Source organism: Myzus persicae, unplaced genomic scaffold, assembly GCF_001856785.1.
Source record: "Myzus persicae strain clone G006 unplaced genomic scaffold, MPER_G0061.0, whole genome shotgun sequence".
In the NCBI taxonomy this organism is placed as follows: domain Eukaryota; kingdom Metazoa; phylum Arthropoda; class Insecta; order Hemiptera; family Aphididae; genus Myzus; species Myzus persicae.
The window spans coordinates 197,995-215,864 of record NW_019100991.1 but is presented as its reverse complement, the minus strand read 5'-3'; the positions used below and the strand labels follow the sequence as shown (position 1 = coordinate 215,864).

The 17,870-nt window shown below is 30.1% G+C and overlaps 2 protein-coding genes across 7 annotated transcripts in view; both read left to right on the top strand.

Moving 5' to 3' along the window:
* The window catches only part of LOC111027164 (solute carrier family 26 member 10), a 58,478-nt gene extending 50,693 nt beyond the window's left edge, over window positions 1-7,785 (top strand). For all 5 annotated transcript variants that reach the window (XM_022305398.1, XM_022305397.1, XM_022305400.1 and 2 more), the window contains one exon: window positions 3,730-7,785. In XM_022305398.1, the coding sequence (XP_022161090.1) occupies window positions 3,730-4,764 (1,035 nt within the window). In that variant the 3' untranslated portion in view covers window positions 4,765-7,785. The remainder of the gene's footprint in view (window positions 1-3,729) is intronic.
* A 2,617-nt stretch (window positions 7,786-10,402) lies between these two features.
* The window catches only part of LOC111027174 (arrestin domain-containing protein 3-like), a 93,651-nt gene continuing 86,183 nt past the window's right edge, over window positions 10,403-17,870 (top strand). For both annotated transcript variants that reach the window (XM_022305415.1, XM_022305413.1), the window contains exons 1-2: window positions 10,403-10,638; window positions 11,043-11,257. The gene's annotated coding sequence lies outside the window, so the exon portion shown is untranslated. The remainder of the gene's footprint in view (window positions 10,639-11,042; window positions 11,258-17,870) is intronic.

Genomic DNA, 17,870 nt, shown 5'->3' with positions numbered 1-17,870 from the left:
TCAAACAGAGCCGTGTACACATTTTTTTTACCAACGACATAAATTCTACTACTTTGTATATAAGTATGTTTGACATAGACCACCACCTAAATGTTATTACGCAGAACGGCGGGGGCTTCGCTTTCACACCACCGTTCGCCATTATTATATTATGTACAGCAAAAATACGTAAACTCAGCTCTTAAACTCGTGACTGGTGTTGCTTACTTGTACACCGTAAACAACATATTTAATTTAATTAAATTGATAAACTTAATTTATTATAAAATGTTAAAGCAATAATAAATTCAAATAATATTTTATAACTGTTAATATTATAAATGACCTATTATGTTATATCAACTGCTTCACTCAAACATGCAATCTATAGTTACTCACTTCTATGTTTACTTACTTATTAGTTAATGTAACTACCTATGAATTACACGATTTTAATTATACATTTTCTGATGAGTATCAACTTGTTTTGTTATCTTTGATTGCCGAGGGGCCACCATTGCAGGTTTTATGACATGCGTGATTGACGTGATTCATGAGCTGTTTTGTCTGGGTCATAATTATACGATTGGTGGTCTTAACATAACCATCTGTATTCATCTTTTTTTTCGTATATTGTATGTTGGTAGATAATATTATATACAATAATATGTACGGGGTGATCTGTTTAAGTAAGACACTCATTATTTCAGAAAACACTGACGTTTTTAAATCTATTTTGTGAACATAATAATTTCAAGTCATTACAAAACAACATTTTTGGAAAAAAATATTTTTTTACTATTTTTACTAATTATTTTTTTTCTCATTTGAATAACAACATACATTTTTAATTTTATATCCCGAAGCCGATTATTGTTCGATATATTTCGATCTTTAAAAATACAATTTAAGACAGTTAGTTACTACTATAGTAATAACGTTATATAGGAATTTAAAGTTTAAATTAGTGGAGTGGTGGACCAACATTTTGCGAGATTTTAATCATTTTAAATAGGTACTTTCTTTAACTCACAATAACTACTCAAAAATTTGATTTTTAAACATCCAAGTAAGTACATCAATGTTGCTTTAAAATCAGGAATTCAAAATGCATATTTTCATTAAAAAAAAAAAATTAAAAAACGATGATGATACAAATTAGCAAAATATTCTCACGGATGAAGTGAAACTTCTTTTAGTCATTCAACCGATTAAATATTAGGATTGTATTAAATTATCACTCTTACATTTACATTTTACACAATTGTAATATAAGCTCTGGGTTTCTATTTGTATTACTGAAATACCATTTGTGAATTGTTAGAACAAAATTATGATCTAATTTTTATTTATTTGAAGTTAGGCCGATAGGGTCATATATCGTACCGCTATATAGTTGTTCACACAGCAAGTCTGATTGACACCGCAGTATAGTTTAATTATTTTAATTATTTTTTTATTTACAAAAACAAACCATATGTACTGTGTATCATGACGGCCGATTTTGTAGGTTGTTTTTTGTAACCCGTTTTAAGAAGTTTCATAAAGTTTCATTAAAAAAATTATGTTTTATTAGATAAATGATGCTCTTACGACTTAAAATGATGTAAAAAAACTGCTTTTAAAATAATGTGTGTCTTACGTTCAATGGATCATCCGGTATATATATTACATCAGACGAGCGGAACAGGGAAAATGGATTAATGTTGCCGCTTTAGTGGTTAGGTGCATCATTAACTAATTTGTATTCTATTACGACATTATGTTTCGGTATTACAAGTATCTACTTGAAAGCGCCCTCTCAGGACTATTATTACTTTTACAGTTATTATTATAAGTCGTGTAAACGTGTCGTCGCATCGAATATAGTTTGTTGTCATAGTTTTTTTTTCTTCTTTTTATCTCGAAGTGGCTTACATACCTACTCTATAAGTCAATATTGTGAAGTAATCAGTGAATTGTGCCGTGGATTAATGATTATTACTACAATGACATTTTGTTGTAGTTTTCTGTGTTTATAATTATTGCGCACTCAGACAAAAATTACACTTCGCTCTAATGATATTACTAGACATGACAGTATAAATACTTAAATAAATGAATTCAGTTGAATTTAAATAATTCATTAAACACGTTTAGTCTTATGATATTTATTTTAGTTTAATTATATTAATGTCTGTATTTAAAATCAGCCTTTTAGTAAACATTTTATTTCAAATAAATAATGATTTACTAGCTACAAAAACGACTATACGCATTTAATAAAGATAACCTTTTCCATAATAAGAAATGATAACTTTATTAAATTATTTGTCTTAATATTTGAGTATCAATTGTTGTTATACAAGTTTTATACATATAGCTTGGAGTTAGTTTACACGTTAACGTTTATACGCTGCTAGCTCTCGAGATATCAGTTTATAAATATTTGTTCACTCTCGTGAATTCGTGACAAGAAATGTATGATTTTATAGCTGCACTGTTACTCAAAATTTGCAAATCTTTATAAGATTCAAATAAAATCATATCTATTATAAGTATTGTCAGTATTTGTATACTTTGAGCTTATATTAATTTATATCATATTAGGTTTCCATATTATACGAATAGTTTTTATTTCCATTTAGTCAACATTCTAGTCGAAACGTAAGTCGTGATTTTATTGCTGGGTACCTTGATTTGGTTACCAATATAACTGTCGATTTTATAAAATTATATTATTATCTAACAATTTTTTTAGTAACTTTATATTATTATTATTGTTATTATTATACACTCCTATAGATGATATAGAGTTATTATTGTTAATATGTTGAAAATATTGTTTTATTGACTATGACTAATTAATTTAATAGACTTTTATTATTATTCATATACTTGCCTACGTTGCAATACGCTAATTAATACTTTATTCTGTTCCATCCAATAATAGCCAATAATCATCAATGGGTATTATATTATAAACGGGTTAAGTGTCGTAGGAGTATACATTTTAACACACACAATTCAATTAAAATACATGATGATAACATTGATTTATCTTTTCTTTCTCTAACTACCCAACACTCATTATTTCACTGGTACTTTAGTCGTTACAGCTTTTATTAACGAAACCTCAAAGACTTGGTGATGTGATGTCTTTATTATTGAACGGATTTTTATACCTTATAGAACTGAACCAACTTCATTTATAAACTAATACTTTATTTGACTTGATCCTAATTATATACTACAATATATTCACTTTGTGTGCAATGTCTTATTTCTGGGTGCCGCTTATGCAGCACCCAGACTTTTTTTCAAATTTGTCCAATTACCTTCTTTACCAGCTCCTGTTCTTACGACCTAAATCTCTGTCTTCATAATAATATTACCACCATACAGCTATATTATATTGTACCTACATACTTCTACAATTTAAAAACGTAAATACTCACTGACAAACGCTTGTTTTACCGCAGGACAACGTACGATAACAAACGCGTTTGCCAACTAACCGTGGTTACATTACATGTGGGCTGTACGCTTGTTTTATGCTGATCAGTTAACTTAATTACTTAAACAAATGTATTAATATCAAACCACGGATCGGTTAAGCAGATGGATAGGGTAATCACAAGGCAAAGACCTTACACCGAATTGCCGGCAGTTATATTTAATATTATTATTGTCTATATAGCCGACTTAATTACATTTTTCACAATAATACCATCACTAACTGGTACAATGTACTGACGATTTTTGTTGCAGATAGGTGAAATCGAGAGAGGGTTACCCGACTTCAAACCGCCGCCGGTGAACTTGCTGATGAGCGTAATCACCGAGAGTGTGATAATCGCGATCGTCGCGTACTCGATCACCATGTCCATGGCACTGCTGTTCTCCGAGAAGCTCAAGTACTCGATCGACACGAACCAAGAGCTGCTGGCCCAGGGCGTCGGAAACGTGTTCGGTTCGTTCTTCTCGTGCCTGCCGTTCGCCGCGTCTCTGTCGCGCAGCGCCACGCAGCAGACAGTCGGCGGCCGCACCCAGATGGCCAGCATCGTGTCGGCCGGTCTGCTGGTGGCCGTCGTCTTGTGGATCGGCCACCTGTTCCAGCCACTACCCAGGTGCGTGCTGGCCAGCATCACGATCGTGGCCCTCAAGGACATACTGCTCCAGGTGCGGGACGTGGTGCGCGTGTGGCGGACGTCCAAGGCGGACGCGGCCATCTGGATAGCCACTTACGCCACCGTGGTGCTGGTCGAAATCGACGTCGGGCTGCTAGCCGGCGTGGTCGTGTCGCTGTTCTTCGTGTTCAGCCAGGGAATTGGAACCGGCGTCGTGGTGTTGGGCCGAATACCCGACACCGACCTGTACGTGGACATGGACAGGTACCGGCGGGCCGTCGAAGTGCCTCGCGTCCGGATCGTCCACTACTCCGGCAGCCTGAACGTGACCAACCGGAACGTGTTCCGTGAAAAGGTGCAAGGCGTGCTGTCCCGGTACGACGGGCAGCTGGCCCCCATCACCATATCGATAAACAGTGGCAAGGAGACAGTGGTCCGAGCCCAGTGCGTCGTGTTCGACCTGTCCGGTATGCATTACGTGGACAGCTCTGGGCTGACCATGTTCACTCGGCTCGTCGATCAACTCAACGAGGCCGGCCTGCTGGTGTACGTGGCCGCCGTGTCAGGCAACGTGTACGACTGCATGAGAGCCCGGCAACTCGGAACGGTACAGTTCTTCCCGTCCGTCCACGATGCTGTCGAATACTACAACAACCTGGAAGAGTTGAGAGCGTGATCGTGTCGTCCGCCCGCATATCCGTCGCAGCGGTACTTCGTCCGAGCTCGCGCCCCGAAAAAAAATCGTTTCTACTCCGGTCTGTCTACATATTATATATTTTTACATACATTTGTGTCTTCGTGAAAACGCGACTTGGCGTTTATAGCAGATGGACAAAATTAAAAATTTAAAAAAAAAAAAAAAAACAAATTTCATACGATTGTATTCGTTGGCGCGAATTAAGTATATATTTTAAAACCTTTTCCAATCAGAGTGAACCGCACTCATCATGACCGCGTCTGTCACAATAATATAATAAAAACATCACTCTATTTATAGGTATACGCAATTGATTCGGTCGGGATTCGAGCGCAGTTTTATTCTAGGTTCCTTTCGTTTCCTGTCGTAGTACCAAGTCATACATTTCGTCGGATCCGTTGGACAATATGTCGGATAAACGAAGTAGTTCCTATGGTATAGAGAAGTTTAATAATAGTAGATGCGTCATGTTTAAAATGTTGTCTTAAATTTAATTTAATCGATAAAAATACATCGTCGACGTGTCAGGCGATTTTTTAAGGACGATATAATTACCTATCGTGTATTATGACATCGTTATAAACTAATATATTATGCAGAATAATATATTGTGCAATCGATTCGGTCCGTGTACATAATATAGTAAGACGGTGATCTCCAGGGAAAATTAGGTTTTTGTACATATATTTTATTATTATTTATGTATTATAACAGACCTCCCGGTCATCGGTTTAAAACTTTCAATCCGATCGACGCCAAATGTGACACTTAATCGTCATAATAATTATCGTCTGGGTTCGGCGCGATCCGACAATGTCCGATGGATTGTTTAGTGAACATTTCAGTACCCCACTTTAATCACTAATACCTAAATAAAATATATGGGGGTGGTTTCAAGATTTTATTTTTGTTTTTTGTTTTCCAACTTCGGGGAATTTTATTTGTTTCGGTGTTAAAGGAAAACGGTCTTCTGCAACAGCCTTTAACCATTCTTAAACGTTTTCTAGTATATATATACGATTATAAAATCGTTGTACATTTCTTCCGAGGGAAACCAATTTACCTCAAAATACTATCAAAGTTTTAGCGTCCATAGCGCGCGTTGTTTCCGTGGTGTAAGAACTTTTTTAATAAAAAGAAATTTAACTAGGTACGATGGAACAATATAATAGTCATAATAATTGATATTAATATTATTATCTTAAAATAATTTTATCTTTCTTCCTCTCTGATATTTAATATTGAGTAACGTATGTTTTTCATGTTTAAAGATACATCATATTTTTATCATTTTTTTTTTTTATTTACTTCGCCTAAGTGAAACAATCAAGGTGTCCCCTATTTGATACATTCATTCATTGATCGTTTAATGAACAGTCGATTATAGTCTCGGAGTTATTACATATAATTATATTTTATATTGGTTCTATATTTCATGGGATTTTTTTGTTTTTGACTATAATATAGGCATTGTGAAACATTCGTAAAATCACTAATCATCTCCTCGAAGATAAACCGCGGGCTACCTCAGCGGGACGTTGTATAGTGTACTCTTTAGCCGTCTACCTACTGCACGTGTAACACTTTTCTGTATTTGTAATAAATGTGTTGATTTAATCCTGATAAACGATGATGATGTACCATTACTCATTCTTAGCGAGTTATCGTCGTCGAGTGTCGTGAAACCTATTAATTGGAAATCGATCGACTGCGCGGGTTTGTGATTAACAGATTTCTCTATTTACCGCTGTTGTTTTTTTATACGGCCGGCCTTAACATATTTTTCGAAAAAATAAAATCGAAATGGGACTCACTGTGTTGTTGAAAAAATGTGAAATACTTAAAAATTAAAGTTACTCCAAAATTTAAACACCCATATATCTACCTGAAATACCATAGAGTATTGACGATAGCAGAACATTTTGATAGGTATTCCAGGCTGTGGGAAAACGTAATTAATCGTTCGAATTTAATTCTTGTGTGATATAATTTTAATATAATATAATATAGGCCTATTTCTGTTAATTTTATTTTTGATGGACATATTTAGTGATATACTAAAATGTTCTTAAATAGTATTTAGTATATCTAATTATGTATATACATATCGTATGTAAGAGTATACATATATTAAATTTATTGTCTAATAATAATTGTTATTTTTATACTTCATCGTAATAACAAAATAATATTCGTTGTCGTTTCGCGAAACTACCAAAAACTTTCTCAATAATATTTGTTTTTGTTTTCATTCACTCTATGTTATTATGTTTTGTTCACCAATTTTTTTTCCCGACTCATCGCGAAGTTTAGATACAGGTGGAGGACATTGTTTTATTATTCTCGTGTTATTTTGTACCAGTGGCGAAGGATACATTTAGAATGATATTAAAAGCGGTTACCAAATTTTTTCAGGTGATAAGTTGATGGAATACATTTTATTCCATTTTATTAGTTGTAGTCATATTAATTTAAATTGCAATAGATTATTATTCTGTATATACTTATAATATACTTTTATATTTTGTTGGTTTTCCAATCATTCCATTGTGATTTAGTATTTATCGTTATTTTTATTCTGTATTTTATAAATGTTATGTTATTATATAATAAACAATATTGCGCGTAGGTATTATGCTATTATAATTATTTTTATACTATGTTATAATAATTACTTTTATATAATGTTATGGTACATTGAAACAGGGTTAGCCGCATGGTGGTGAACATGTATAGTTTTATTACCGCGTTTTAGTATAAAATATTTGAACTGTTATAAGGCAGTTTAAGTGTACCAACATAATATTGCTATTATAATACTGTATAAATTTTAACTTTTTTATTTTTCAAAATAGTTTTTAATTATAATATATGTCCTGTTGGTAGTTAAATATTTTTTGTCCGGCAATACATTTTAAAGTCTAGTTTTTATGTATATTGTTTTTCTCGTTAAACCGACCAAAGTTACCACCAAAGCGATTTACCAGCGTATTTACGAATTATGGAGCGCTTGTGTAATTACACGATGCATTACTGTGTAATTAGTTTTCTATATTGTATGATGTATATTGATGTTTAATGTAAAAACTTGTTTGTTCATTACATTTAACGCGCCTGTATCTTTTGACAGCAGAATACACGCATAAAGTCTGTGTTAATAGTATTTCGTCCTAGTCTCTAGATCAAAATTATTGTTTTAATGTTTTATTACCAAATATATTTTATACCATGTTATTATACATTTATATCCAATAACTTGTATTTATCACTTAATAAATTATTATGTTTAAAAAACTTTGTGCTTTTTTTGCTGTCGATTGTTATTTGTTATTATATCATATAACAATATACAATATACCTAATACATCACTATTCATCTTGTCGAATAAGTATACTTATAATTTTAGGTTTTTTTATATACTTACCTATACAAATACAGAATACGTAACATCGACTTTTAATTATCTCCTTTAAACGTCATATTCTCTACATTTAATTGCTTTACGATAATTTGAGTAATATTATCGTTCCCGTTACACTGCAGTAATAAATCGTTATTCACTGGGGTAACGATTTCGTCAGAGTAAGCTGTAAGTTTGTACATACCTACCTACAACACTACTCTAGGAGACTAGACATTAGACTGTATAGTGTCGTATTGCATATTAAGTAAAATATTAATATTTAAGTGGTTGTGGGTACTGTATGTAACTGGCCACTGAGATTATTATATAGGGTTTTCTTTGTTACCTATATTATAATTTATAGTAACTGCAAGGGTATCTACATTATAATATACTAACTCTTACAGTCTTACTCGAAAGAAAGTAAAAGCTGCATCAGTTCTGTATAGGAACCTAAAGTAGACGGCAATTTTGGGTTACTAAAACTACTAGCATATTACAGTAAAACAAAAATACGATTCATTAAATGAATCTAAACAAAACTAAATATTGCAAGTTTGGAACTATATAGTGTTAACAACAGGTAATGAAATATATTATACAATATGGAATATAATAGGTACTCATAGTCCTAACTACAATAAAATATGTACGAAAAGAATTCACAGAATACAACCTAAAACTACCTAGGTATTCGTTAAGAGCAAATAATTTATATTGACACATTGTGTTCAACGATAAAGGTAACACAAAATATTTCGAACAAAAGACCCTCAATTCCATTTGTGTTTTTTTTTTACTTCATTATAAAGAATTTAATAATGCAGTTATTTTTGAAAAAATTGAGTTCTATCTAATTTCGTACTTACGGCGCCCAACTACATTTTTGAAAAACTTTCACGAAATGACATTGACCTTCGTAAAATGGAAGATAGACTATTCAAAAATACAATAATATGCAAAATGCATAAATCAAAACTTTTACTCACCCATAAAAAGTCAATTTTTAAGATAGAAAATATTTGAAAAGTCAAAGTTACTTTAAAAAAAATACTTAGTTAAAATTCTAACTAAAGTGAGAGAGGGTGGAATTCAAAATAATTTTGTTTTGCATCTCATGCATGGAAAAAATTACATTTTTTCAAAAATAAGTTTAATATTCAGCTTTTTATGTGGTAAAATACGCAAATGAAATGGAGAATCATTCGTTTGAAATATTACGTGATACATTTATCTTGGAACACACACTGTACCCATAAATTATTTTCTTTTAATGGATATGATGATTTAGGTTGTAGTTAGCAAATCCTAAATTAGTATAATAACAAAATGGAAATGTAGATATAGGTTCATTTTAAATAATAAATGTTTGTAGAAATGGTTTTAAAAGGATTATACTATATTGGCATAGTTTCACACGAAGACTTATTATTATAAGTGCAACGTAAAATATTTTAAGGTCAAATTATCTCAACAAATCCTAGAAGGTCCCCCAAAGTCTATAAATATATTACGCCAAGCGACGGACATTAAGTTTAACTTGTATACACAATATAATACTATACATTGTACACAATAACATACTGTATAACTTTTTACGTTATGGAAAATATAATATAATATCTATGTGGTGTCTTAATGTAAAAAATAATGTGAATGTCAAAATGATAAAACGTTTATGTCTAAATCAACGTGTAACGTACTTATAGCATAGGTATCAATAACAATTGAGTTACTGTTGTTGAAATTTTTTCGTTTTTCAATTCAGTTTTATTGATTGAGTTATAATCATTTTAAACGAGCAATAATACAACGAAGTGATTGAGATATCGTTGAAGTACCTACCTAGTGTAGTGTAGGGGTAACTATATAGAGGTCTATAGTGATATAAAGCACTTTAGCTGCGTCAGCATTAGCATAGAAATAGCTGCTGTCGGTGGCGGTATTCATAACTTTTATATGGGGGGAGGGGCAGATGTATGGGAAAAACCTAACCTATCACCTATGAACGAAAAAAGGCATATTTCAATTCATTAATAATGCCCTAAAAAATAAATAAATGCGTGTGTGCATTATGCAAAAATAATTTCAAGTGACACTCATGATTATTGTAAGGACGTCATACCACTAAAATTCAATATTCATTTGTATATGTCATAAACGTCTTACGAATTGACAACTAAGCAAATTTGCGTTCGACTAACTCAATTTCGTGTTGTAAGCTTTATATATTTGAGTGAATTATCAAACTTAAGGTAAAAAAACTGTTTATGTTCTCGTTTAGTAGCACTAAAAAAAAAGGTGGACAAGTGTACTCTGCTGTACTGTAGGTGTCGATTGGGGCAAAGCAATGGATGTGTTAAATTTGAATTCGATAAAAAACCATCACACACGATTGACATATACGACAAACGATTCTGAGCGAAGACGACCTGTCTGCCTATACTAAGTATGTTTATGATATAATTTCTGTTAGAGTAATTATTTTACTATTAGTAATATAGGTAGGTACGGAGTAGGTTGAATTAATTTTGGCCGAAAACATATCATTTGAAAAAGTCATTATGTGTATGAAATATAATAATATACTTAAAAAATACCTACAAATAATATTTTTAAATCACTGCAAAATAAACAAAATAATTATCTATATTCTTTGTTCAAACATCTAATTCACTCTAAAATTCAACTTAAAATATCTAAAAAAAAGTCGAGATTTTATATTTTTTAATTATTATGTTTACATGTATGAAATACGTATGATGAACCTTGTATAATATTTTTAACCATTAGTTATGAAAATTGAATTTTTCATAAAAACGTTTTAATTACAAAATAACTCTGAGACCACAGCAGGCGAGGACGTCATGTCAGAGTCAATTGCATCAGTTAATCTGCTGGATAGCCGGGAGAATAGGAGTGCAGCAGAGCAATAAATTAGCTCTAATAATGGGCACCGAGGAATAAGAGAAACTGCAGGGGCAAAGGAATCACCATGGGCATTCATAGCGGGCGACAGTATACGCGAATCGAAGAGAAAGATGACGCCAGAGAGCAGAACTCAACAGGTAACCGCACTCCTCATTACTTGTAAATTGTTGTAATATTAATATTATTAATTATTGTAAACTGCCAACAATTGTTAATTGTATTCGCTGTGTAAACGCTCGTAAAAAAATTAACCACTTATTTATTATGTATGCTGCATCTGCGATTAAGTCTGAGTACGCTTACGAGTGGTAGTATAGAATATAGTATAGTCGTAGTAGTAGTAGTAGTAGTAGTAGTAGTAGTAGTAGTAGTAGTAGTAGTAGTAGTAGTAGTAGTAGTAGTAGTAGTAGTAGTAGTATGGTAGTATCAGTTAATTACTGATGTAAATTAATACATTATTTCAAGAACAATTATTTGTTATCCTCATTAAAAAAGTACTCGTGGTAAACGTCATTACTTAGTAATTTTTTTACAGAGCATATACATATATATTTATATACCTGTGTGATTATAAAGCATAATACAATTTATAAAAACAAATGAGGTATTACTAAATGATTAGACATTGGATACTTTAACATACCTACTTAAATGTAACAATAATAAAAATATAAATATGATAGTTAACCTATTTAATTATTATGGTGAGTTTAATATGTGTATAGGTAAGTGGCCTAATTATATAACAGCCAATGTTTTTAAAATCTAATCTTAATTAAAATATATATAATACGAACGTAAAGTATAAGACTGAGCTATTTATTAAAATTATATTTATCTGAAAATTGAGTGACAATATCTTATATTATTCGTACACTTTTCGTTGTATCAATGATAATTTTTTGGGTTGAACGTAGAACTATGGAAGCCAGAAGGAGTTTTTAAAAGGATAACTTTTACTATGTATCTTACTATATCCACTCTGATAATGATAACTGTCGATTGGAAATCAAGTCTAAGCGAGAATACCAATAGTTTGGGAGTAATAATTGGTGGAAAATTGTTGGTACCACTAGTATCAAATAAATCTCGAAATGGTTGGTATTAAAAATTTTCTAAATTAAAAAATAGTGATTACAGTAAGTTCTGATAGGTAAGAGGATTGATTATTATGTATTTAAAGTCATGCCATCTATAAATATATTAGTAAATAGTATATGCAAGTGCAGAAGATGTATTTTTAATTACTAAAACAGTAAGGTGTGCTAATTTTAAAAAGTTAAATGGGTTTAAATAATATATTCAACATATTCGTAGGTTATGTACCTGACCAGAAGATGTTATTGTAGGTCAAATATTTAACCCTGTCACAGTGATTGTGTGTCGAGTTATCAGGAGTAAATCCTCGAACTAATTAACCTACAATTCATCAATTCATTAATTATTCAAGGAATTGTAATTTATCATCTTAAAAATCATAATAGGATACTAGTAAATTAATGAATCAAAAAACAAATATTCATTATTACTATTTTAAACAACTAATAATAAAAACAGGGGAACTCGCTCTTCTGTATACTATCTATTACATAGGTATCGAGTGTACCTTGTCTTTGAGCAGGTCACCATTATGAAAGTGTTAAATTTGAATTCAATAACAAATCATTGTACCTATGCAAAAACAATATGATTCTGAGGGAGACTAATCAGACTAAGCAGGATCTATTTCCAAGGATAATGAATATGTAAATTGTAAATCATTATGTCCGATATATTATATTTATGTTATTAATTGTAAGCATTTTCTGAATTCTGGAAGTTAAACTAATTTTTTGTGCGGATATACCGTGTATAGAATGGTGGTAAAAAGTTCGTTGAATAGCTCAAAATTAGCTTTAAATATATGTTTAATTAAACAATTTCATTGTGTATAGAAATTAGAAAATGTTAATTTTAGTAATAACTGAACGTTCTAGTCTCTATGACAATATGATAAATGTTGTAATTCTGAATTACAAGCAGAATGATTAAAATCGATCGAGGAAAAGTCGTTATTCTACTTTGAATATACAATTTGGTCAAATGTTGCACTGCAAATAATTATAAAAACGACAAACCCAAATAATTTACCCCACATACCAGTATAGTTTTGCTGATGTCTCCGAAATATAGATAGGTCAAAAGTCCTGGATCCGTTTTCGACAAAGTCTATTATTTTGTCCTAACTATTAATTTTTAAGCGCCCTATTTTTAAAAAAAATGTACCGCCCAATTAAATAACCATATCTCATAAAATATATTTCATATGTCATTCTATTATTATGTCGAATCATTGGATAAATCATCGATGATGTGTTTAGCGTACTCACTGAGAAATAAATGTATAAATTCGACTTATGTGTTGTTGTTAAAATTGAAGATAAAAGTAGGTATAGGTATGTGTTTAAAATAGTGTTCAAGTTATCTGTGTGTTATAATTATACAAACTGTTTAAAATGTAACGATAGTTTTAAAATCACGTAGCGTAATATTTTTTTGGATAGGTAGTAAATTATTGAAACATCCCGTTTTCGAGCTTGGGGTATTCGTAATCGATTTTCAATTCTCTACAGCCAACTTTAAGCACGATACCACCTCTCAAACACAATTGCTCCAGTAAATACGACAGCATTATGTAATCTATTCGAATCAGTAGCGTTTCTAATCAATATTGTTCCTTTGATACAGACAATGGTCGGTTCTGTTTGTACTTATACAGTCTTGAATTTCATTAACGGTGAGATGTCGTTTGTTAAAAATATTTAATATTTTAATGTACGTTTTATTAAAATGTATTATATTTTGTCTTTGAATAACGGCTGGCATATTAATATTATTATACTGGTAAAATTATGGCTGTATTTTGTACTGCTTATTATTAAATCAATTTAATATTATATAATTATTTTTGAGCATAATATACTTCGGATAATACAAGTATACACACAATATACTAAATATTATAATATCATACAAACTTAATATAACATACATAGATATAAGGCAAAACATAGTTAAAATTGTATATTTGTTTTTGTTTCTCCTAACGTTTTTCTAAATAAAAAATAATAATACCATTTAGAATTTAATAAATCAATTGTACATATAATTAGGTTTATACAGTGTTAGATTAGCTACACACCCAATAATCTACCATATTATACGAGTAAAAAAACATACCGTAATTAAAATATTAACATAGATTAACTCTATGAACTTTACATATTAATAATGTTTAAATATCTCATACATTTCTAAATTCGTATTTAACATGCATATTGATTAAAAAAGTGATTGAGGAGGGCGAACACTCTGAAATACGGTTAGGTAGGAATGATACATCTGTATATGTCTTACAACTTTTGTGAATTTTGTATTCAATAACAATGATCATAATAAAATTACTCATTAAGTCCGTATTTTAAATTGCGTTTATAGTTTGTTCCATCTAATTGAATTTAATTATTTGATGATACAAAATTCTTTTTTTCAAAATGAGATCCACGCCCGTATGTACTATTAATTTTATAACATGTATTTTTTAAAAATAATTGATGTATACATTTAAATCAAAATTCAAACGAGTTTAGTTTCAAAACTATTATATAAAATAAACAGATGTTTCATGTCCCCTACTAATTATAAACATTAATTGAGATATATATGGACTACGATGATTTGATAATATTATTGTAATTAACATCAATAAGTTAGCACTTTATAATTTATAAAAATTGTCGAAGTATAACTAGACTAGACTTAATATAAAATGTATTTATGTTTTATATAAAACCATTATTAAGGATTAATATCCCTGAACAACTCAGAAACCTAAAGGTCGTTTTTTTGATTTAGATGCATCAATGTTCTTAGAAAAATCAAAATATGCTTAATAATTTGAGGGAGGATCTTGTTTGAAAAATTAGAGGTTCTAAATAAGTTTGTATCGTCATACCTTTAGTATGGCTTAAAGAATTTAAGTAAATGAATAGGTAGGTATCTGAAAATATGTTGTTCAACACTTCAAGTATACTAAAAATTCCAATAAATAAATTTGAATAAATGCATTATTAAAGTGTATGAGGTGTTATACATGCCTTAGTGAATTACCTTTATTGTAGTATAAATCAGAGTATTAATACATGTGAAACTTGAACCTATCTATTTACATACAATTAGTATACCTACGTTATTACGTTACATGCGTATACTCACATTGACTTCAGACTTGAATAATAATATGTTAATATTCGTTATTATAATTTGGCCAATTACCTATCTACTAACTGTATCCAATACCGAACTTATGCATAGTATATACTGTATAGTGTGTACAATATTAAAATGTACCTATATGTATAGGTATGAGTAAATTGAGAATACGAAACTTATATTTTAATGTAATTACTAATTAGTATTATTAAATAAGTATACAATTAATGTAATAAATCCTTTAGTATATATAATATATGTATATTAGATAATTAAGAATAATTGTTTAGGGTTATTTGTATATTTAGTGAAAGCAAGTTATTGTATTGTATGTAGATATCTGTACAGAAATCTGTTATAAGACTGATATTTTATTGTAAGGGTATGTTAAAATTAAAATATTCATATGTACCGAGCTGTAAAAATGCTTCAATTTTCAACTCTGAGGATTACCGGTAGAACAACGGTTCTTGTTGGTACTTGAGGGAGGGCTCAAAAGTAAAAATGCTGAGCACTCTTCAAATTAACGGGGAAAATCAAAAATAAATAAATAAGGAAATCAAGGATTATTAAGGAATAAAACCAGTTTTCAACAAAATCGATTTTGTTTGTTGTAACTTCCAATTAAAAAATATTCAAAAAATATGTACACAATATTTCTTTGTAAGCATTCAAGAATCAAATGTTTATAAAATTGTTGTAGTTTGTGGGGACTTGAAACTTTGTCGTGTATTATTATATTTTAAATACACAAAGAAATTTTCAAACGATTTAGATTAGTTTTAAGATATTATCTATTTATATACAATGGATCTATATTTACACCATTCTACGATAAGTCGGTATTGGCTCAGAATTTAATAATAATATTAATATAATATAATAGAAATACACAGAATTAAATATTAATCTATAACAATACATTCCAACGTTTGTGTGTTCATACAATATAAGGGATCCACAGCAAAGTCTATTAGACTCAATGCTCTGATTTGATTCACAGGTAATCCTATACTGCTATACCTAAGGACGTGAACACCAAAGACAATTTTTTTAAATTTTAAATTTTAAATAAGGGCTCAAGCATGAATTTATAGTTTTGACCCGAGAAAATCACGAAATAGGCATGAAAGATTAATTATGATCCTGGCGGATATCATTTATATGAAATCAAAGACCTAAGCGGAATACCTTTATGTGCACATTTTGGTTTTTGAGTGGTTTTCATTTTTGTAGCTAATGCAACAGCTGTAGAGTATAATAGGCTACTTATTTTAACTTCATTTTTAATTTTCAACACATAAATGTTGTATTAAGTTGATGCAAAAAATACAATAATTTTTTTTACTAATTGTATACATTTTTGGTATTGGTTACAGAAAATGAAATAGTTGTTATGGTTGGCTATAACTATATTTGACCACTATTTTATATCAGTCCAATCAGTCCAAAATGATAAAAAATGATAAAAATGTTCTCAGATTACATTTAACAGAGTTTATGAAAGGGTAAATAAATGGGTATATAATTTGACACGGGCAACGCAGGGCAGGATCTAGCTGTAAGTAGTAATATAATAAATGCAGTGGGCAAGAATTAAATTCAATCTACTATACTACTATTTTAATAGAATAAATTATTATATAGCAGTATTGTAAAATATGCTTAATATCCAATGCAGGCTAACAGACCGCCTTCGCCCAGTTTCGTTTTTCGTATGAAATGAACTGACATCGAATTCAAATTTAATAAATCCATTACAGTGAATTTTTAAAAAATGTTTTTATACTTTATTTCATTATCTTTTTCTAAGAAGACAAAATTTGTAATCTGCACACTGAGTCCACTGCAGTAGAACTTCCGTGCTTTTTTATGAACTCAATTTGTTGTGATTTCTACAATATTCTACAAATACATGAATCATAGATATTTATAATAAATGTAATAATATAAAATTTGTCAGTCTAACATTTAAATATCCGTAAAAAAGGATGTTATTATTTTAATATTTTATATTTTTATCATGTCCAAAGTAAGGCACATCATTAATTTATTACTAGAATTATGTTGATAATATATGTGATGTTTTATACTATGCATAATGTATATACGCCGTGTTAATTATATAATGAATATTATTTTGGTGAACTTCGCTTTTTAAGTTGTCTTTAAAAGACGATGATGATTTATTAAAAGATAATGATTTATTAAAAGATAATATAGAAACTAGAAAGTTATAGTCTGAACTCTACTTACAACTCTGAAAACTTTACGGCTGACAAAAAATTTGTTTGTTTTCAAATTTAATGTAGTAAAATATTCGCTAACATAAAGCGATTCATTAGTTATGAGTCAGTGATTACATTTTATAAGGTCATTGTTTTATTTTGTTTTCAGCTATCATGAAAACTGTTAAGTCTTTTTTGAAATATTTATTAATGTTTTACTTATTATTTCTTCAAATTGAAAAACAATTTTTAGGCAATAATTAGGCAATAA